We start from the raw sequence: 21,233 nt of genomic DNA, 5'->3' as shown, positions 1-21,233 counted from the left end.
GTGCACTTCTGGTTCCAAATGAGGTGTGTGGTTGACTGGTCAGTTTATAACTCTGGTGTTGTAACTCTGAGTTTCTACTGTATGTTGTTCACTGCATCTGCCTCACTCAATTCCCACCCTAACAGCTGCACCATGGGTGAGAACTTTCCCCTATATGCTGTGTATGTACAGTCAGAGCCGTCCCATGCATAGGATGGACTACGGCAACCGCCCTGTGCTTTGGGGGGCCCCACGCTTTGGGACGCAGGGTCCAGGGCGGACTGGGGACTAGCAGGAGGCCTGGCACTGGTAGCAGCAAGGGCCCCAGCCCTAGCCTGCCCCACCCTGCCAGCTCCCAGCAGAAGCCGGAAAGAGGTGGGGCAGTGGCTTGGGGGAAGGGGTGGAGTGGGGGCAGGGCCTGGGGAGTGGGGGTTGTCCCGGGCCCCGCACCCTCTGAGGGATGGTCCTGTGAACACTGGTAGCCTATTGCCCGTGCCACTAGTTAAAAATAAAGACTGAGTAGGGCACATCCAAGAACAGCATTTCTCAAGGTATTGGACCTGTGAAATGTCTTCAGTAGGACTGTGAAAGATGTTTCTCCATCAGGGCTAATTCTCTGCCAAGCTTTATTTCAAAGCTATAGCTGTTATTTCAAAACTTCTTTTGGAGGTATGGAATGGCTGCCATATGAGGAGAGATTAATAAGACTGGGACTTTCAGCTTGGAAAAGAGACAGCTAAGGGGAGATATGATCAAGGTCTATAAAATCATGACTGGTGTGGAGAAAGTAAATAAGAGTGTTATTTACTCCTCGTAACACAAGAACTAGGGGTCACCAAATGAAATGAATAGGCAGCAGGTTTAAAACAAAAAAAAAAGGAAGTATTTTTTCAAACAACACACAGTCAGTCTCTGGAACTCCTTGCCAGAGGATGTTGTGAAGGCCAAGACCATAACAGGGTTCAAAAAAGAACTAGATAAGCTCATGGAGGATCGGTCCATCAATGGCGATTAGCCAGGCTGGGCAGGGATGGTGTCCCTAGCCTCTGTTTGCCAGAAGCTGGGAATGGGCGACAGGGGATGGATCACTTGATGATTCCCTGTTCTGTCCATTCCCTCTGGGGCACTTGGCATTGGCCACTGTCGGCAGACCGGACACTGGGCTAGATGGACCTTTGGTCTGACCCAGTCTGGCCGTTCTTGTTTTATGTTTTAAATGGAGGAAAAATGCATTTTATTCTGCCCCTTCTCAATAAGCAGTTCATTCTTTTTTGCTCGACCTTGACTCTTGAAATCTGACCTGTAGACAGAAGGTGCGTGAAATTTATGAGCACTGCTCATGCACTTTAACTAGAGCAAATGCCACACGTACATCCGCCATAATGAAAGCTGACAGCTGTCACCTTACCGCATAGACGTGTTCTCCATAAGCTATTACTCCTATTCCGCTTCTTCTGCTTCTCATCGGTGCGATTAGCGTCCACTGGTTTGTCTTAGCATCATATGCTTCAGCTGTGAATAGGCATTCATTTCCATTGAACCCACCACATATATAGACCTGTTTTAAAAAGATTACAATATTTCTATTTGTGGGGGGGAAATGAAATGATCCTATCCTGTTTAGGACTAGCCTCTTTTCCTGGGCCAGGGTTAATGCAAAAAGTGCGGTGATTGACCACCTGAGGAACTGAGTTTGGACTTCTGTTTCTTGAGATGGGAGTTCTATAGAAGCACTAGGAATCCTCTAGCTCAACAGCCAGGGTAAGAGATTGCAGTCCCCTATTCTAATCTTCTGCACATTCTTATGTTACCATTATGTTACCTTCACCATGCTAGCTAACTGCCTGTTCTTGGACAGCCCGAGGTCTGTCGTACCAGAGTCTAAAGGGTAAATTGGGAAGTTGAGAGTGACAGATTGGTAAATTGATCACCAGTCCAGTGAGTGTGTCTGTTACACTTTCCACTGCTACAGCTCCTTTCAGCAAGATTTTCAGAACACATCACAAATATACTTCATAGGCCTCCTCTCCCACTCCAAGGGCCTGCCATAACTGGGAAAAACAGACTGGTGATGTGACACTGAATGAATGGAAGAGTTGAATTACAACCCAGCATTCCTGATTCCTAGTGCCCCCTGCTCTGTGTTACGCTGTCTCAGTATTACTCTGGCCTCCAGGATCCTGAGATGCATTGTTTCCACTTTTTTTTAAACCCTGAAAACATTTAACTTCTACAGGTTAATTTTTTAAAAATCATCTTGCCACATGCATGTCTCTAGCAAAAATTCCAAAAACTTACAAAGTATTTTTGCATCTAAAATTGTACTACAATTGTGTGAGAGGTTCTTGCTCTGACAGATTTTTGCATACATAGCTCTATAACAGGAAAAAATATTAATCAAATCAATATTAGCACACGTTGTGGAGTAAGTCTCTCTCCCATCTACTAGCTTTGGGCATCCTAACCACACCTCGGCATCCGTGGGAGTGCTCACATCAGTCCTGGGACACTGATTTCATCAGCTACGTTCAGAGAAGGGGAGCGGCTACAAAAGGTACCTTTGCTCCTGTTTCCTTTTAATGCTTACATTTGTATTTTTCCAAAGATTGTAATTTTAGAAGCTTATGAAAAAAGAATAACAAGCGCTGGCCAACTTCTGTCTCCGGACCATGTCTGTACAACTCCTGAAATCAACAGTTGTAGCTCAAAAGCAGAATTTTGCTCTGGACTAGGAGTCAGGGGACCTGGGTTCTAGTCCCAGTTCTGCCACTGACCTGCAGGCTGACTGGGCAAGCCACTTCTTCCCCTCTACATGCCTCTGGCTTCCCCTTCCTCCATTTGCCTTATCCATTGAGACTGTTAACTGTCGATGCTTAGCACAATGGGGCCCTCAGCTGAGGCCCCGACCCTAATCCAAAGACTAAGGAATGTCAAGGCTATTGTACTTATCAGAGCAGACCGCACCTGCATCAGTATATGGTGCTGTAACTGAGGGCTCGCCTACACTACAGCAAACACACACAGCACTGCAGGTGTGTGCTGCAGCAACAGAAGGGTTTTTTCCATCACAGCCGGTCGTCCACCCCCTTGAGAGGTGGCAGCTACATTGATGGAAGGATTCTTCCAGGGCTCCAGCCATCTCTATGCCGCAGCTTAGATTGGCTTATCTACGTCTCTCGGAAGCGTGCATTTTCCACACCCCTGGGCGACGTTTCTGGGTCAACCTAAGTTTTAGGTGCAGGCCAGGCCTTGCTGTTAAGATGTTGTATTTGATCTGGGGGGGTTAGCAGGACGTGCGTGCTGGTGTTGGTTCTTTCCACATTCCAGTAAATCCCTGTGATCCTAGAGGTGACTATTACAACCTGCACCGTTTAACACTACCATGCTACAGACTCCAGTTGGGTACCAGTCCTGCTCTCTTGCTCCCCAGAGGGGAGGGCTATGGCAGCAGCTGCATTCCGTAATCTCAAGTCCTTTTTACCTTTCCATACAGCGTGGTGGCACTCGCGTCACTTCTCTGTTCGTGCATGGGTGCAATCAGCGTCCACTGGTTTGTCTCTGGCTCGTACCGTTCTGCTGTGTTGAGACGCACGTAGCCGTCGAACCCTCCCATGGCGTAGATGAAGGTGTTAAGAACAGTGATGCTTACGTAGCAGCGTCTCGAGTGCATGGGAGCCACCTGGTGCCATGTTTTCTTAAGCGGGTCAAACCGTTTGACACTATTAAAATAGTCCACGCTGTCGAATCCGCCAATGATATAGACGTAACCTTTTAAATAGGCAGCGCCATGGTAAGCACGGGGGCTTTCCTGCTGACAGGTGACATTCACCCATCTGTCTGCTCGGGCGTCGTACGTTTCAATGGCATTGGTTGGGCTACCCCCGCTCCATCCGCCAATAGCGAACAAAATTGCATAGGGCAGGCGAGGCCTCGTGAGCGGGTTGGTGAAATCGGAACTTGAGGGGCCATTCATGTTGAGATCATACATGGCTTTCAGTGCATTTATGATGACAGGCTTGCATTCCTCACTGTCCTTTACAAAATCATGCATTTTAACGTTGTTCATAAAGTACTCCGCATGCATCAACGCTAGTCGAACCTAGAAAGGTAAAGGGGAGGTGGGACTCAAGATGCAGTGTGGGTGGTTATGAGAGCCATCTCTGGATGGTTTTTACGTACTACAGGACTGGCCAGCGAGAAATAGTTTGATTTCAACCATGTTGGAGCAGGGGGTCTGAAAGGAAGACTGGCAAGCTGAGAGGCTTGCTAAAGGGAATACCGTACTTTCCAGGCCCTCACGGGTCACTGCTTCAAATCAGGCCTGGTTTTGGCACTGACCACAGGCTGTTACTACCTGCTGGCTAGTTGTAGAATCAGAGAGGGAGAGAACCTAGCAGGACATCTAGCCCATTCCATGGCATCTCATGCAGGACTCCTCCCTAGGCTGTATTTTCCATGGGTTTGTCCAAGTCTAGTTTTAAATCTCTCAGGCCATATGGCTGTCCCTCCTTTCCTGTGGGAGACTATTCCTTAGCCAAAGATATCTTTGAGCCCCCTGGTACCCCACCAAATAATTCCTCCCTTGGCACGTTCGCCCCAGGTTCGTAGGTGTTTATACCTTCTCTACCCCCTCCCCTCAGCCATTGCTTAGCTAAGCTATACACACTTAATTCTTTTAATATTTCCTCATCAGTCAGTCCCTCTGGGTCCCTAATCATTCTACTTATAATGTGATACACTTCCTGTTTCTCATCTGTGCCCTTCTATAAAGAGGCAGAACTGAATGTATTGTTGTAGGTATAGATACATCAGATTCACATGGGGGGAGGGGCTACTTCTTAACTATGACATAATGTTTCTGTATAGGAAACCTAAAACTGCATTGGCCTCACTAGCTGCTGTATTGTATTGCATATCTAATTAAATGCCTCCAAACTTCCTTCTGGCAGAGTCTGGTTTGCCCAGTGGTGCCTTGTACCCTTCCAGAATGTGGAGAGCGGCTCACTTTAAATTTCTAAAAACCAAGAAATACTAAGTTATGGCAGACGCCACCCCCACAATGCAGTCTTAACTCTCTGCCCCCCTGGAGAGGTTCATAGCCACTTGGAATGGGTCGGAAAGGGCAGTGCAAAGGTTAACAAACTACCCGTGGAAGTGGTGGATTCTTTATCTCTTAAAGTCTTTGGTAAGACCAGATACCCTTCAGTAAGATATGCCTTATTCAAAACACAGGTATTTGGTGCAATACAGTAGTAACTAGATGAAATTCTCTGTCCTGTGTGATACTGGAGGTCAGACTAGATGATCTAATAGTCCCTTCTGGACTTCTACATCTATTAATTTATAATTAGATCTGTGGAAGGACTAAGAGCATGCCATTGTTTGTGTTGTGTTCCACTGATTTGAATTCCAGAACTGATCCGCATACGCTCCCGTTGTGTCATTGTGTTGGGCGTAGCTGTGTTAAATGGTGCTGGGATTCCTTGGAGCGCCTTGATACAGCTGTGACTGATATGACAAGAGGGACATGGGCACCTTGGGGGATTGCACTCATTTCAGTGCTGAATTTTCAGCAGACACACACAAGGATGCCGCCTTGCCATAGGGGTTGTCACAGTGGGATGTCCCTCAGAACAGTGGTCTCAGAGACATCAGGAGTGGTAAAGGGAAGTAATCCTTGGGACCAGGGCGAAGGAGTGATTACAATTTTGCAGGTCTGGGGTGGTTTGTGTGGAGCAGGCTCAGTGTCTGAGTGCAGGGTGTAAGTAGCTCCTGCTTGCAACACTTGTCCTAAACCCTAGTTTTGCCTTAGCAAGGAACTCGTGTTGGATTTTATCCCACAATGCTCATGTGATCTATCCATGAGGATAAGAGTGCCGGTGTGTGTGATTGGTGTGTCTGGGCACTGGCGAGAGGGCAGAATTAAGATTGCATTGCGGGGTGGGGGGATTCATCCATTTTATCTTGGTTTTTCCTGGGTCTCAGGTTTAAATTAGCCACTCAGCATTTTGGAAAGGCACAAGGCACCACTGGGCAATCTTAACACTGTGTTAACTAAGTTTTGGGGGATTTAATTTCCTTGGTTTAAAGAAAGATTCTTGGTACCACAGTCCAGCTTTCCCCCTCCACAGCTTCTGGCTCCTTGGCAGTGATTTGCTGCTATCCTGGTCAGCCCTCATGCTTGTGCGAAACTCTGTGGACTCTCCAGGCTCCCTCACAGGGATCTGATTACAGGATTGGGGCCTATGGGCTGGCTTGAGTGTGGGAAAATCTTTGCACAGCCCCTGTCTGTTATACATTTCCTGTGCATTAAAAGGAACTAACTCCAGTTTAAGGAGCTGTTACTCTAGTCCCTTTCAGTGCCACCCACCACTGTTTAGCCGGCGTGAGTAAGAAAAGAAAAAAACAGCAGAAAACTGACCTTAGGCAGCAAGACTGAAATGTACTGTTTCCTGTTCTGGGGGTCATGGGAAATCCATTTGAGAATGGCCTCGAACACTGCGTCTTCTTGTTTCACGTTGAGTTCGTCCTTTTCAATGATGTCTTTAAACTCATTGACCGAGAGCTCGAGAAACTCCGTAGACACCTTTACCATTTCCTCGAAGTTATGCAGGATGAACATGTAGGCCGTCTGCCGCAGGTCCGGGCAGTGGTAGTACTCCGTGAACTTGCAAATGCCAATGCAGTTTTCCAAGCACAGCTGAGACTTTAAGAACTCGCAGCACCCCCTGACAATGCCCATGATGTTGAACTGGTCTGCTGCAGCCAGTAGCCGCTCCACGTTGTCAGCAGTGACTGGGACTGTCCTCGTATAGGCGTATTCGATAATTAGCTTCATCATGTCAGGGGAGATGCCAGGGATATTGTACACTCTCTTCTCCGTGTTGTTCCAGCCACTGGTAAACAAAGCCCTGGAAAATGAAGCAGCACTTTAACCAAACAGCCTATATAAAATCCGCTGTTTTATGCATCTATCCCTTCTTCACCAGCTCCCAAGCCAGGTGGGTAGACGACTCCGGGGATGAGCCATGGCAGGCTGGACCTTTTCACCTTGGGTTTTAAACCAGACTACAGGACAGCGACCAAACTCTGATCGGCTTGTTGGCCTGTGTGAAATGAGTTGGGGCCTTGGGGATAAGTAGCCACAGAATGACTGGCTGCCTTGTTGCAACGGAGGGCAACTGAAATCTCCTCTGGCTTATGTGGGAGGAAGCCAGGCATCTTTGCAGGGGAATGCAGGGAATCCCAGAATGTCCCTTCCCATGCTGTTCCTGCTCTGTGGATAAATACTGGACACCAGTTTCCAGGGCTATGGTTAAATATTAGATGGTGGCCTGATACCGGTTTCTAGGCCGTTATCGGGACTCTGGCTAAACAATGGATGCCAGTTCCAAGGCTTCCGTCCACCCCAACTCCATCTTAAAACAATTACAATAGACCAGCAAGCAGTCTTTGCGCCCGTTCCCTTGCTTGGCTTGCGTCAAGCACTGACCTAAAGTAGGAACTGCAGCTACATAAGATGTTCTTGTGGGCATTGAACTCCAAACCATTGACTTTGATGACTACATCACAGAGTTTCCCTTCCAGTCGAAGCTCGTTGAAGACTGTGCAAGCCATGGCACTCATCTTTCTCTCCATGTGGGGGTGGGAGTACCCCGCTGAAGCCGAGGTGTCATCCATGTCCGTAAGCCTGGAGACAGCAGAAGAAGCTCCTCTCCGAGGCGCTACTGGGCTTTCTCCTTTCCCCTCCTACATGTTCTTTGAAATGCGTATTTAGCCCCGAAGTTCCAGAACCTGCCCGATAATGAGATCACTGACAGGGCTGGGTTCTAGAACCTTTCCTGTACTTGTCAGCAGCTGGGACAGTTGCCCTAGATCAGTGGGGCTGGCTGGAATGATAACTTGTTTGGCGACTTATATTTGCATCTCTGCCTTGGCAAAGGGGCCCCCTCCCGCCGCCTCTGGTTGCCTGGCAGCACGGCTGCAATGGAGCTCGAATTCCAAATACGTCTGATGTTCCACAGATACCGAGCAACGGCTCTCTTATGCCCATTTTACAGATTGGGAAGCTACAGCACAGAGAGCTTAAGTGGCTTGCTTAACGCTACACAAGTCAGTGGCAGAGCCAGGAGTCAAGCTCACCTGATTCAGCCTGGTGCCTCACCTGCTGGATTGCATACGCGGCCTGCTATCTAGAGGGGCAGTAGAGTCCTGCAGGAGGCCAGAACAGGAATTAGGAGTCAGTTCCTGGCTTTCCCACTGACTCACTGTCTGACCTTGGGCAAGTCACTTCTCCTCTCTGAGACTCAACATACCCATCAGTAATGGGCAATGAAAAAAGCACATTACTGAGGATTTGTAAGGATTCGTTACTGTTTGTAAAGTCCGTTGAGATTTGTGAATGGAAGCAACTAAAAATGCAGGTGGCCTTTTCCCCCCCTCCAATTTAATGAAATTATGTTATTTAGGGTTGCGTTGCAGGAAGCTCAGAGCCCGTTTTCAGCATGCCCCGGTTTTACTTTTGGTGTTGTGAGATAAGAGCTAGTTGCCTTAATGTTCAATTTCCTGCCTTTTGACTGTTTTTAATAACTTAACTACAGCGGCCTCTACCGGGTCCGTGACCAGCCCTGAGTTGCAGCAGTTACGGCCTATGTTTGTTCTGGGAATGATTTATGACTTCTGTGCTGTTTGTGGGCAATGGGGAAGTGGGAGCGCCTGCGAGCAGTGAACTTTGGTACAGGTGAGGGCCTGACCAGGTGTGGTAGTGAGCACCTGCAACATGCGGGCTCTGACTCCAGTGATTGGGGGGGGGGCTCGGCAGCTCCTGGCAGGCTTGGGTCCTAGATTGCACAATATCAGCTTTCTGCAGCCAGCCCCGGCCCGCCCTGCACTGGAAGATACAGGGGGTGATGCCAGCCCAGCTGGCTTCAGGGCCTGAACGGAGATGTCCTGCTGTCCCCAGGGGCCAGGGTCACTGAGAGCCAAACCTGGGACGTCCTGTATTGACGGAGCACATCCAGCTCAGCCCCCTAAGCCTGCCCCCCATGAGCCCCTGCCCTCAATGCAGCAGCATTTGCATCCTGACTCCCAGCCCCCCAGTCCTGCCCCCTAGCCTAACGGGCCCCCAGCCCCAGCCCCCCAATCTCAAACCAACATCCCAGCCCAGGACCCCAATTTAACCTCACAGACTCCCCCAGCCCCACACCTCAGCCTAGCACCTCTAGCCCCACACCCAGCCCAGCCCCCCAGTCCTGCCCCCTAGCCTAACGGGCCCCCAGCCCCAGCCCCCCAAGACTAACCTAATTCACTCCCCCAGAACCCTAACCCCAGCCCCGCAGTTTACACGACCAGTCCAGCCCCTAATCCGGATCCAGCCCCGGCCGCCCCCCCGCTCGCAGTCCGGCTCCTCCCCCGCGCGTCCAGGCCGCGGCTCCGGCGTTTCTGTTTCTGTTTCCTCGGCGAGGGGAGCCGGAGCGGGGCCGAGATGGTGAGAGGGGCCGGGGGGGCGCTCCCCTGGCGGGGGGGACATAGGGGGAGCACGGGGGGGTCGGAGCTGGGTGTGGGGGGAGCACGGGGGGGATGGGGGGAGCGCTGGGGGGGCCGGAGCCGGGTGTAGGGGGAGCACGGGGGGGTGGGAGCTGGGTGTGGGGGGAGCATGGCAGGGGATGGGGGGAGCGCTGGGGGGGGTCGGAGCCGGGGGATGGGGGGAGCGCTGGGGGGGTCGGAGCCGGGGGTGGGGGGAGCACGGGGGGGGTCGGAGCTGGGTGTGGGGGGAGCATGGCAGGGGATGGGGGGAGCGCTGGGGGGGTCGGAGCCGGGGGTGGGGGGAGCACGGGGGGGGTCGGAGCTGGGTGTGGGGGGAGCATGGCAGGGGATGGGGGGAGCGCTGGGGGGGTCGGAGCCGGGGGTGGGGGGAGCACGGGGGGGGTCGGAGCTGGGTGTGGGGGGAGCATGGCAGGGGATGGGGGGAGCGCTGGGGGGGTCGGAGCCGGGGGTGGGGGGAGCACGGGGGGGAGTCAGAGCCGGGGATGGGGGGAGGACGGGGGGGAGTCAGAGCCGGGGGTGGGGGGAGGACGGGGGGGGTCGGAGCTGGGTGTGGGGGGAGCATGGCAGGGGATGGGGGGAGCGCTGGGGGGGGTCGGAGCCGGGGGTGGGGGGAGGACGGGGGGGTGGGAGCTGGGTGTGGGGGGAGCATGGCAGGGGATGGGGGGAGCGCTGGGGGGGGTCGGAGCCGGGGGTGGGGGGAGCACGGGGGGGGTCGGAGCTGGGTGTGGGGGGAGCATGGCAGGGGATGGGGGGAGCGCTGGGGGGGTCGGAGCCGGGGGTGGGGGGAGCGGGGGGGGTCGGAGCCGGGGGTGGGGGGAGCACGGGGGGGGTCGGAGCTGGGTGTGGGGGGAGCATGGCAGGGGATGGGGGGAGCGCTGGGGGGGTCGGAGCCGGGGGTGGGGGGAACACGGGGGGGGTCGGAGCTGGGGGTGGGGGGAGCATGGCAGGGGATGGGGGGAGCGCTGGGGGGGTCGGAGCCGGGGGTGGGGGGAGCACGGGGGGGAGTCAGAGCCGGGGATGGGGGGAGCAGGGGGGGGTCGGAGCCGGGGGTGGGGGGAGGACGGGGGGGAGTCAGAGCCGGGGGTGGGGGGAGGACGGGGGGGGTCGGAGCTGGGTGTGGGGGGAGCATGGCAGGGGATGGGGGGAGCGCTGGGGGGGGTCGGAGCCGGGGGTGGGGGGAGCACAGGGGGGGTCGGAGCTGGGTGTGGGGGGAGCATGGCAGGGGATGGGGGGAGCGCTGGGGGGGTCGGAGCCGGGGGTGGGGGGAGCGCTGGGGGGGTCGGAGCCGGGGGTGGGGGGAGCACGGGGGGGAGTCAGAGCCGGGGATGGGGGGAGCAGGGGGGGGTCGGAGCCGGGGGTGGGGGGAGCACGGGGGGGAGTCAGAGCCGGGGATGGGGGGAGCAGGGGGGGTCGGAGCCGGGGGTGGGGGGAGGACGGGGAATGGGGGGAGGACGGGGTTAGGGTTGGGATGAGGAGGGGAGCATGGTGCGGGGGGGGAGCGGGGCACAGCGGAGCACTGGGGGAGGGGCAGTAGGGGAGGTAGAGCAGTGGGGGGGAGAGGGCGGAGAGCGTGTGAGGACACAACCGCCACCACCCACCCTAACGCCACAATAACCTCTCTATGGGAGCGTCCGCCGGGGCGCTGTTTGCCCTGGTACAGCTAGGGAAGGCCCAAGCCTGCACCTTCAGGACTTGCAGGATCAGGACCTAAATAGTTCGTGGCTGGTAAATCCAACAGTTTTTTCCGAAACCAGAGGTAGAGAAATTGCTCTTTGTCTTATCGGTGGAGCCAGTTTGCAGTGGAATAACTGATCCGGACCCTGTAGCATCATCTCTACAGAGTTGATTTTCTTCCTCCTGCATCAGTCCCCGGAGGAGAGAAATGCTCCCTAAGGCACTGTGGGCTGAGAGGGAGTCGGGTGAGCTGCGTGGAAACCAGGCCAGCGAATACTGACCGTGCTGGGGCCTGCAGCTGGGGCGTGTCTCTTAGCGCCGACCCCTTCCTCGGAATCAATCTGTCTCCGCAGGTCCCTGAACTGGAGAAGGCGACGGTCCACATGAAGAGCCCCGAGCACGTGAGGCGCGTAATCTCGGCGCTCAGGAAAGAGGGACCAGACAAACTGCAGGTTTCGCTTTGTGTTCTGAGCTGTGCAGGCAGGAGCCCGTTGCTGCGGGATATTTCAGCATTGCCATGGCAGTGGGGAGGGGGATAATAACGCCCCATGTTTGTGTGGACCCCATCAGCTATTCAAGGCACTTGTCTAGCCTCCATTTCCGTAGTATGTGAGTGCCTCGCAATACGGCCGTTATCCTGACAGTGCCCGGGTGAGAAACACAGGCCGTTGCTGCCCACGCCCCTGCCCGTGCACCTCTCAAAGCACAGCATGCTGGGGCGGTTTCAGATACTGTCCTTTGCTCCCCCTCCTTGTGTCCTTCAGGTCGTTTCAGACTTCGACATGACCCTCAGCAGGTTTGGATTTAACGGGAGACGATGCCCCACTTCGCACAGTGAGTCGAACAAACACTGTGTCCATCCGTTTGTAGCTTATGTTCCTCGCTCCCGTCTCCGTCGCCCAGTCTTGTAACCTCTGTCTCACCCGCACCTTCCCCACCCGCCCCCGCCCCCGGACCCACACCCACGGGCTGTTGCTAAGCCCTGGCATTTTCCTCCCCAACCCTCACTCTTGATAGAGTCCCTTCTGCTGCTGTAACTGCTCCGGGGCTTGGCGGCCGCTCATACTGATTGCTGCTCCTCTTCCCCCACCCCATCCAAAATGCTGCTGTGCCAATCACCCCCCTATCTCATTGCTCCACCCTATCCCCCCAGACCCCCTTCTCTGCGTCCTCTTCTCCTTCCCCATTAAGTGCCGGCTCTTTTCCTCGCCTTCGGGGCTAGGCGTGACTGTGCCCCAGCCTGCACGTCTGCTCTCTTCCCCTACTGCACCTCCCTTGGCTCTTTACTCTGCATCCTTCCTCCCACCCACTGTGCTCAGAGCCCCCTCCCAAGCCCCTTTCTTCCCTCAACGCCCCGTCTCGAGGCTGGTCTACACAAACACTGAAACCTGGGGTGTAAATCTACCCTGCACTAGTCTGCTGTGCACGAAACGTCCCCTGGTGCACTCTGATCTATTCCTCCTTCGGAGAGATGCCCTAACGGGTCCTGATTTTCAGGAAATGCCGAGCACCCACTCTCTGAGGGTATGTCTTCACTACCGCAGCGGGCAGCGATCGATCCAGCGGGGATCGATTTATCGCATCTAGTCTAGACACGATAAATCGACCCCCGAGCGCTCTCTCCAGCGAGCGCTGCGAGGCATGGAGTCGACTCACCGCAGTAAGTTATTCGCGGAGCTGAAGTTGCGTAACTTAGATCGATTCCCCCCGCCAGTACAGACCAGGCCTGAAAGTGAGGCTCCTGTCAAACATCTCAAGTTGGCATCCAAAAATGGTGGCACCCAAAATCACTTGTCATTTTTGCAAGTGTTGACTCTGGTCTTTCTGTGGGATTTGGAAAGGGCCCTCGTGTGTTTTCCCGGGGTTGGGCAAGTGACTGTTTCTGTCTTTCCAGATATCCTAGATAACAGCCAAGTCATTAGCGAAGAAGGCAGAAAAAAGGTACGTTTAGTGCTGTCAGACTCCATCTCTTTTGGCTCTATATACAGTCCACATGCTGCTTCTCCTGCTAGGGGTAGGCTCCCTGGGGACAGTGGAGATGGGGTTAGAGCACAGCACTGGGACAGATGTGACCGCCTGCCAGGGAAGAGAGTAGAACAAATTTCCAAGCAGCATTTCAGATATGGGAGCACTTGTCGGAGTTCAAGGGAATCTTTACAAACCTGTCGCCACACCCAAGCATGGGCATTTCATGTCAAAGAGAACAGTGATAAATAGTGAGCAAAGGACATTAATCTCTGTCCAGAACAATTTAACCTTGCTGACACTCTCAGCTTGATTTCTAGAGCAGTATTAAATATTTCCCTTGGGACCCCATGAAATTGCCATGATACTCAGTTGTTTCATGAACAATGTAGGGTTTTATTTTTAAGCTGTGATGCATTTGTGAATTCTGCAAATACTCTGCTTGCTTGTTATTAAAATCTCTCTTTCGATGCCCTTAACTGTTCGTGGCATTTTCTATTTAAACCCATCAAATGTTCTAGTTAAAAGATCTGCTGCACTATTACTATCCAATTGAAATTGACCCCAACCGGACCATGGAAGAAAAACGTCCCCTCATGGTGGAATGGTGAGTGACTGTGTATGAAGAGCTAATTTCGTGAGCTAGAAAATAAGTGGGTAAACAAGAAGAGAGAGGGGAATTCAGTCCCCAGATCCCCTTGCATAGCAGAACTCACTGTGCAGTGGAAGTACAATTTTTTGATAGTCCATCTTCCCATTTCTCCAAGTGCATGAAGTATCCTTTCTGGTAATATGGCCAGGATCAAGCCTGGTGGATCCACTTACAGAATGGCAGTGTGGTGGACAAAAAGCAAAAGCAAGGAGCACATGGAGAGGGAGGAGCAGGGTTTTGGCTGTGGTATCGTTAACTCTGATGCAAACTGCCTTAGCATGTGGCAGTTGCCACGCCATCGTGTTCTGACTTCATGATCCTTTGAGATCTCAGTGGATTTGTTGGATCCAGAAGATTTCTGTGCAGACTTGCAGCTCTGAAAGTAACATTCCTGTTAAGAAAAGGATGCAGAGTCCCTTAGAAAAGAGAGAGAGTAGGTCCCCTTTGAGAGCGGGATATGCTTTGAAAATGCAGCTGTCAGAAGTGAGCCCATGGCTTTCGTGCCTCAGAAGGAAACACCAGTTCCTTCCTTTTCCTTTCTTACTTGTGGGTTTCATTGTTCTCCACCTGAGCGATGGTGCATCTGGCACAGCTGTAGTTTCACTGTCCCGCTCTCACACCCTCCACGAAAGGGATCCCAAAGGGCCTGGTATTTGGGGCTGGGTTGTTTTCCAGCTCTGATAGTCAGTCCCGGGTAATAGATCAACAGTGACATCGAAGAGTGCTGGAGAAAAAACAGAGCAAGTCGGACATTTGTGTTGGGTGCCCAGATACCCTGGTGGTGGAAACAATAAAAATGCATTGATTAAGTAAGTGCTACCAGCCTTCCTCAGGCAGCCTCTTACCCTTAACGAGCCTTATATGGAAAGCAGAGAGAAGGTTGAAACTCTCTGTAAACAACAATTAGTCTGATGGACCGTGTCTTGGTCACGACTCTGGTAATTTCCCCTAGGTCAGATCCTAGAAGCTCACAGTCCGTCAGAAATGAAGCTCACTTTGATATGTGTTTCCAGGTGGACCAGAGCCCACGGCCTCCTGTTGCAACAGAAGATTTTGAAAAGGGACATAGCCAAGATAGTCGAAGAATCAGAGGTGATGCTCAGGTACAGGTCTTGGGATGGTCTCTGCAGCTTGTGTCCTCTCTCTCCTGTCCCTGTGCGAGCACACCCTGTAAGGGCTCTGTCGCTTTCTTGTCTCTGGTACCTGCTCGTTCCATTCAGACCCCTGCGTTTGTCAGAGAGAGAAAAAGGGAGTCACTGAACTGACTTCCGAGAACTCTAATCCGCCTCCTAGTTGCTTTCTAGCCCTTTCCAGACAGGGCACATAAGGGGCAGCAGGTCAGAACGTGTCCCCTTCACAAACGAATCTCAAAATGCAACAACACAAACTCCAACCTAAGCCTTTTCCGCATACTTGGCTGCTCCTAGGGTTCCTCCTCAAGAACTGCTCAGCCCCCCTGTGAGGTCCACTCCCACCTCCCGTAAATCTAGGTGGAGTAGCAAGCCACTTGCGTCAGTGAGTTGGCAGAGCCAACTTAACATTACCTGGCAGGATCATCAGTGACTAAGAGTCTGGGTTTTGTGAGCAAACGCTGCCAGGCTGTTACAGATAAGATTTTTCTTTCTCCATGGACTGCCTGGAAAAGTCAAAAGTTACGAAACCCTAGCAGCTTTCTGTGTGGCACGGACACCACATATGTTCAGCCCACAGGAGCAGCTGAGAGTCTGCCCAGCAGGGTGGTATTTGTGTTAGGTTAGTGATATTTATTCTGGTGCAAAGAAAGCTGGAGCTTCTGTCTCTGATCTCAGTGGGGAACTGCATTACATGGGGAAAAACCTTTTGCTTGTCTTGTACTGCACCCAGTCTGTTGTGATTCCCGTGTTGTGGTAGCACCTGGAGTCCAAGTGGGGATCAGGACGCTGTTGTGCTAGGTGCTGTACACGCACAAAGAGCAATCAGACGTTTCCTGTGCCAAAGAACCCACAACCAAAGAGCCCACAGGCGGCTGCAACAGAGACAACACAGGGTCTGATCAGTGTGATGAGCAGGGGTGTCAGCCCACCAGCTGCCTGGCCAGTGTTACATCCAGAGCTTTGTTCACTGGAAGTCACTCTCTTACAGCCTATGGGGAAGCCAAGGACCATATTTCTTGTAGGTAATTTGCGTGTGGGAGAAATAGCGTGGGATGAGCGTTACCCCCCGTCCACTAAAAGCACTAGCTGGGTGTACATTTGTGCAATAGGTTTAACAGGCATCATCTTTCCTGGGAGCTTTGTTGCCTAAGGATTAAATTCCTTTTTCTAGACCAGGCGAGCTGTATGGTCATGGATTCCATGGGGGGGGGGGCGGACGGTATCAATACTTCTGGCAGTAGAAGGCTGCATAGTCCAGGGACCTGAGGTCAGGAACTCTTGGGCTCTGACACCAGCTCTAACGCTGCCTTTCTCTATGACCTCGGTCAAGCCATGGCCTCTTTCTGTGCCTCAGTTTCCACAGCTGCTGAATTATTAGTCAGCATTTATAGAGCAGAGTGCCATCAGTTTAACAATGGGCTCTGCAGTCTAGCAGAGGCAGGTCTGACACGATTCGGGGGCTGGAATTTGAAGCTAGACAAATGTGGACTGGAAATAAAGTGTAAATTGTTAACAGTGAGAGTAATTCCATTGGAATAATTTGCCCAAGGGCATGGGGGAGTCTCCAGCACTGACCATTTGAAAATCGAGATTGGAGGAGTTTCTAAAAGCTCTGCTCTAGGAATGATTTGGGGGAAGTTCTCTGGCCTGTGTTACACACGTCAGACTGGATCATCACATGACCTGGCCTTGGAATCTATGAAGAACCAGTGACTGAAATCCAGCCTATAGTGCTCGGGAAGCAACCCCTGCCTACGCTGTTGGGGTGACCAAGGAAGACGTCATTTGCAGAGAATGAATCCCAGGTTTTATGCAGAGCCCAGTGCACTTTGGGACAGGCTTCAGGGAGGTACCTGCATACCATAGAGGGTAAAATTCACCCCACACCAGGCCCATCCACTGCTAAGTCCCTGTAGACATGGCTTTGTCCTTTGGTGCAGGCTTGAATTTCACCCACAGTGCAGAAATGATCAATGAAGTGTGTAGCGTATGCACCTTGGCCCCGGAGCCGTAAATAAAGGAACGCCCTGGTGCCTTGGCCCAGTGAGTTTCCAGTCTCCAGTGGGGATGAAAGCACTCACAGCACCGTGGTAGTGTGACGCACTTGTGCTCTGGGATGAAGGGTGCTATTGTGACTCTGTCTAACCTGCATTCCCGCCCCTTCCCCAGGGACGGAGTCAACACCTTCTTTGACCAGCTCCACCAACACAACATCCCCCTGTTCATCTTCTCGGCCGGCGTGGGTGACATCCTGGAGGAGGTCCTCCGGCAGGCCAAGGTGTTCCACCCAAATGTCAATGTGATGTCCAACTACATGGACTTCGATGACAAGGTACGCTGTGCTACGTGCCCCATGGTTGGGTCCCGTTAGCCCCGAGTGCGGGTCGGGGGACATCTAGAGAGGGCGCCGTTCGGTTAAAACCCCTCTGTCCATTGGAAATGTCATCCCTTGTTACCATAGCAACCTTTCCAGTTATTAGTGCTGAAATTGCTTTGAAAGCGAAGCCTAGATTAGCTGTATTACGGTAGCACACCAGACAGGGGCCCCACTCTGTGAAGACAGTCAGAGAGAGCCCCCCTGCAGAGAGCTCACAGCCTAAATTCACAAGGCTGGGGGAAAGTTCTGCAATATACAGGATCTGCTTGGCTCTTCTCCTTTATATGTTGCACTTGGCAGGAGAGCGTGGGCTACTGCTCTTCGCTTTGTTTTGAATCACTTTCACTCTCTGGTTTGGAGCTAGGCCCGTGATACTGTGTTTTTTTGGGGGAGGGGGGCAGCACTGCGGGAGGATGGGCGTTAACTTACCATAATTATCTTTAAAACCAATGAAACCCCCGGAAACAGCCCACTAAGTTGGGCCTGATTCTCAGTGGCTCCCGTAGGGTGGGCATGGGGCGCGGGGTAGAGGTTTAGGGAGATTTTAGCCACCTAGGCGCTCCCTGGAGTGTGAGGCCATGCAGGGGCTTTGGGGCTGCTCTGACCTATGGAGCCAGGGAAGCAGAGAATAGCTACAGTGCGGTGCTCCCCAGCCTGGCCCCCAGTATGTCCCTGATCCGCCCTGACACTGCAGCCACTGCAGAGCTTTTGCAGCAGTTCTGCACTGCCCGGGGAAGGCTGTCTGCACAAGGCAGAGTCACCCAGTTAAAGGCCCCTTTATGGGGCCTGAGTGGCTGAGAGTTAGGCCCTTGGTCCCTTGCTCTGGGAGCCCTTTGGAGGGGAGGGAGATGCCACCTCTGGCTGGTTCTTGAGTGGTGCTGAAGGGCTCTGGTCCTGTGTGCCATCCTCCATTGAAGGGACGGATTGCTCTGAAGCAGGGCCCTTGGGCAGTGAGGGACAGCAGGTTTCCCAGCTGGCTCCGCTAAGAGCATCTCTAAGAAAGGTGCAAACCACACTGAAGCTTTGTTCCTTCAGCCCCGAGACACCCCAGAAATCATCCTGTCTGTCTGTCCGCTCGTCCTTTGCTGCACAGGGTGTCCTGAGACAGTTTAAAGAGCCGCTGATCCACACCTACAACAAGAACGGCTCGGTCTTGGAGAAGACGGACCACTTCCAGCAGCTGAGCAGCAGGACCAACATCATCCTGCTGGGGGACTCCATGGGAGACCTGAGCATGGCAGACGGGGTTGCCAACGTGGAGAACATCCTCACGATCGGATTCCTGAATGACAAGGTAAGCGTGAGGGCAGAGGCCGTGGGAGGCTCTCTGCCCTCCTGAGCGATTGCAAGGCCCAAGCATTTGCAGGAGGTTGGCGGGGGGGTGCAGGTGGGAGGAGCCTACATGCTGCAAGAGAAGTCTGCTATCTGGCATGCTGTATGAAATGAGTTTGGTGGGTCTCAGTCCCACCAGTGGGAAGGTGTCCACATCACAGCTGACCCCCTTGTTCGCCCCTCAGCTGAGCTGGAGTGGTCATTCCTCTGTGGCCGGGCTGGCTCCTGTGCCAGGGTGCAGAGAGGAGAGCTTGCCATGCCGTGTCCCATGCTCTGGAGATGCCGTCTCTAGGGCTGTTGATCGAGTACCTTTCACCAGCCCTGAATCCCCAGCGCTGCTTTCATGGGGCTCCTAGAGTTCTGAGCTTGGCAACCAGCCGTGCTTGTTCTCCACTGTTAATGTTGCCGTCCTGTCCTGTCCCCTTGCCCCACGGTGGCTCTGCAGGTGGACGAGCAACGAGGAAAGTACAGGGACGCCTATGACGTCGTGCTGGAGAAGGACGAGACTCTGGACGTGGTCAACGGGATCCTTTGTTACATCCTCGGAGACCTGAACTGAGAGCCCAGGGTCCTGACTCCGGCCTCTCAGGATGGTGTCTTGGGACCATGCTTCCCATGGTGGAGTCAGGGCGATTTGAATCCATCTCGATGCCCTCGAGAGCTTCCCCCTGGCTCCCTCCTGGGCTTTTATGAATACCCTTTTGTTCGTCAGTCCTGGGATTGAGGGGTGAGCTGGAGAAACTCTCCACTTGCCCCAACTACCTCCACCATGTCTCTGCTCAAACCCCAGCCCCCAACCGTCCGCTGCTGCTCCTGGCTCGTGTCCTGTCCCACGGAAGCTCAAAGCCACTAAGGCAAGGTTGTCGTTTGGCTGACGGCCTGGCTGGCTGCGCGCAGAATTAAAGATTCCTCTGCCACACTAATCCCCTTGGTAGGGAAGCAGGCACCTGTTTGTTGTAGATCCATCCCAAAGCGTTCAGGCCGGACTCCGGTTTCATGGTTCAACTGCACAGCAGTTACAGCCTGCCTTCTGCGGGGTGTCTGTAATTCACTGTGGAAACCCTGCAGATCCCCTGGCCTGCTCTTCGGGTCAGTTCTCTGCTCCCCCTGCCTGCAACCTACTGGGCGTCACTGCTCTCAGGTGGCTGGAGAGGGGACCAGAGAGTGGGTGATTTTAGAGGGCATAAGCCCTGCCCCTGTCTGTGCACCGACCTGTTACAGGTTGAGCCTGGAGCTGCTCAGAGAGCACGGTGGGCACAGGTGGGAAATATGCGTTGGGGGACATTCGGGCTGCCTGGGCTTGTTGCTTGGAACATTAACACTTTGGGTTTGTGAGATGATTGTGCAGTTGCAGTGATGCTTAAAGGGGTGGGAGTCTCATGAGGATTCCTGTCCAAGGGCCGCTTGTGTGATTAACACAAGGGCTGAGTTTGGCCATCCCGTGGTGGTGGGGGTTTGCTTGGCTGCTGTGTTGTGGTGTGCAGTGAATCCCACCGGCAAGCGACTCTCGGTGGAGCAACGAGGCTTTGCTGGCCATTTGCGCTGTGCTGTGGAGTGTAGTTGTTATAGCCGATCAGTCAGGCAGCAAGGTTGTCGTGTGTGGACCAGAGTGTTGGAGGACACAGTGGCCAGTGTGTCCTTGGGGTGGGGAGTTTAAAGGCGGCTGGGAGGGAGGGCAGGCTTTTTGAAGCTTGACTATTGTGTAACTAACCCTTTGGGCCGGTTCTGGGGTCTCAGCGCAGCGCTTCTGTCAGCAACGCAAAATCTCTATCACTCAAACGCAAAATAAGGGAAAGAAAAGTAGTGTAGCCCCCCGGGACCCTGTCTGCTGGGACCCCCTTCCGGGCGTGACAGTCACACTGGCCTGGAAGAGGGCTGATGCTGAGCAGGCCCGTGCAAGGCCTGGCTTTACTGCGCAGAAAGCGTTCTTTAGGGATCAGCGTTTCCAAAGGAGCAGGAACCCCATGTCCCTCTTGCCGAGTTCAGCCTTCCGGTCTGGGAATGCAAGCTGCCTCCTATGGCAGTCTGGGCTCTGCCTCAGCAGCATTTGACTCATCCTAGGGGGACACAGACTCCTGTACACAGCAGCTGGATGGGGGACAGCAGCTGCTTATCGATTGGGCTTGGCCTGCCCACTGCTAACCATCAGGGAGTGCAGATGGCTCTTTCAGAGCTCCCTGTCCCACCCTGTAAAACTCCATCTCCTTTCACGCTGGTCCTGTCGGGGAGAGCCAGAGGCTCGCGTTACATTACAGGCAGCTCCCACCCCCCACCCTGCGGTCTCCTCTGTGGGTGGAAGGGACCTCGGTTCCTGCTGTGCAAATTGTTACTAGTCCCTTCCCGGAGAAGTGCCGTCCACGTGGCTGTCTCGCTGTGACCCAGCCTGGCATTAGCAGCCCGGGCCCCAGCATTGTTCGGTAAGCGAAGACACTTGCCGTTTGCCTTGTAGGAGCTGGTCCGGTCCAGGTTCGCAGGCAGCCATCCGGCTCGCTCACAGTGTCACGGTCGGCTGTAAGTGTCACTTGTGAGGGGGGTGGGTTTTATTCCATTTGTTGAAATAAATCCTTTAGATAAA

General features: G+C 53.6%; 2 protein-coding genes across 8 annotated transcripts in view; one reads left to right on the top strand and one right to left on the bottom strand.

The window, feature by feature from the left end:
- The window catches only part of KLHL10 (kelch like family member 10), a 17,010-nt gene extending 5,467 nt beyond the window's left edge, over positions 1 to 11,543 (bottom strand). Inside the window, exons 1-5 of one of the 3 annotated variants that reach the window (XM_084615456.1) lie at positions 11,141 to 11,543; positions 7,472 to 7,773; positions 6,401 to 6,890; positions 3,461 to 4,078; positions 1,388 to 1,537 (exon numbers count right to left, since the gene is read on the bottom strand). In XM_084615456.1, the coding sequence (XP_084471582.1) occupies positions 1,388 to 1,537; positions 3,461 to 4,078; positions 6,401 to 6,890; positions 7,472 to 7,659 (1,446 nt within the window). In that variant the 5' untranslated portion in view covers positions 7,660 to 7,773; positions 11,141 to 11,543. Of the gene's footprint in view, positions 1 to 1,387; positions 1,538 to 3,460; positions 4,079 to 6,400; positions 6,891 to 7,471; positions 8,395 to 11,140 lie in introns of those variants that run through there. The other 2 variants (XM_084615458.1, XM_084615457.1) reach the window with 2 other exon arrangements.
- NT5C3B (5'-nucleotidase, cytosolic IIIB) lies at positions 8,655 to 21,233 on the top strand. 5 transcript variants are annotated; one of them, XM_084615464.1, is made up of 9 exons: positions 8,655 to 8,719; positions 11,553 to 11,651; positions 11,964 to 12,033; positions 13,094 to 13,140; positions 13,686 to 13,771; positions 14,830 to 14,919; positions 17,119 to 17,281; positions 18,420 to 18,620; positions 19,104 to 21,233. In XM_084615464.1, exons 2-9 carry the CDS (start codon positions 11,583 to 11,585, stop codon positions 19,215 to 19,217), a joined length of 840 nt encoding a protein of 279 aa, XP_084471590.1. In that variant the 5' UTR covers positions 8,655 to 8,719; positions 11,553 to 11,582; the 3' UTR covers positions 19,218 to 21,233. The 5 variants fall into 5 exon arrangements, with proteins under 5 accessions (XP_084471590.1, XP_084471589.1, XP_084471591.1 ...); XM_084615463.1 differs by lacking the exon at positions 8,655 to 8,719 and adding an exon at positions 9,317 to 9,466; XM_084615465.1 differs by lacking the exon at positions 8,655 to 8,719 and adding an exon at positions 9,400 to 9,466 and having other exon boundaries at positions 11,553 to 11,605.

This window comes from Lepidochelys olivacea (genome assembly GCF_965140295.1).
Source record: "Lepidochelys olivacea isolate rLepOli2 genome assembly, chromosome: 27".
In the NCBI taxonomy this organism is placed as follows: domain Eukaryota; kingdom Metazoa; phylum Chordata; order Testudines; family Cheloniidae; genus Lepidochelys; species Lepidochelys olivacea.
This window is presented reverse-complemented; position numbering and strand designations above follow the sequence as displayed.

Bases quoted from the DNA above. Each gene is read 5' to 3' on its own strand.
- NT5C3B (XM_084615463.1), top strand. The intron at 12,034-13,093 runs GTGAGTCGAACA...CTGTCTTTCCAG, and splicing joins ACGATGCCCCACTTCGCACA to ATATCCTAGATAACAGCCAA. The intron at 17,282-18,419 runs GTACGCTGTGCT...TTTGCTGCACAG, and splicing joins ACATGGACTTCGATGACAAG to GGTGTCCTGAGACAGTTTAA.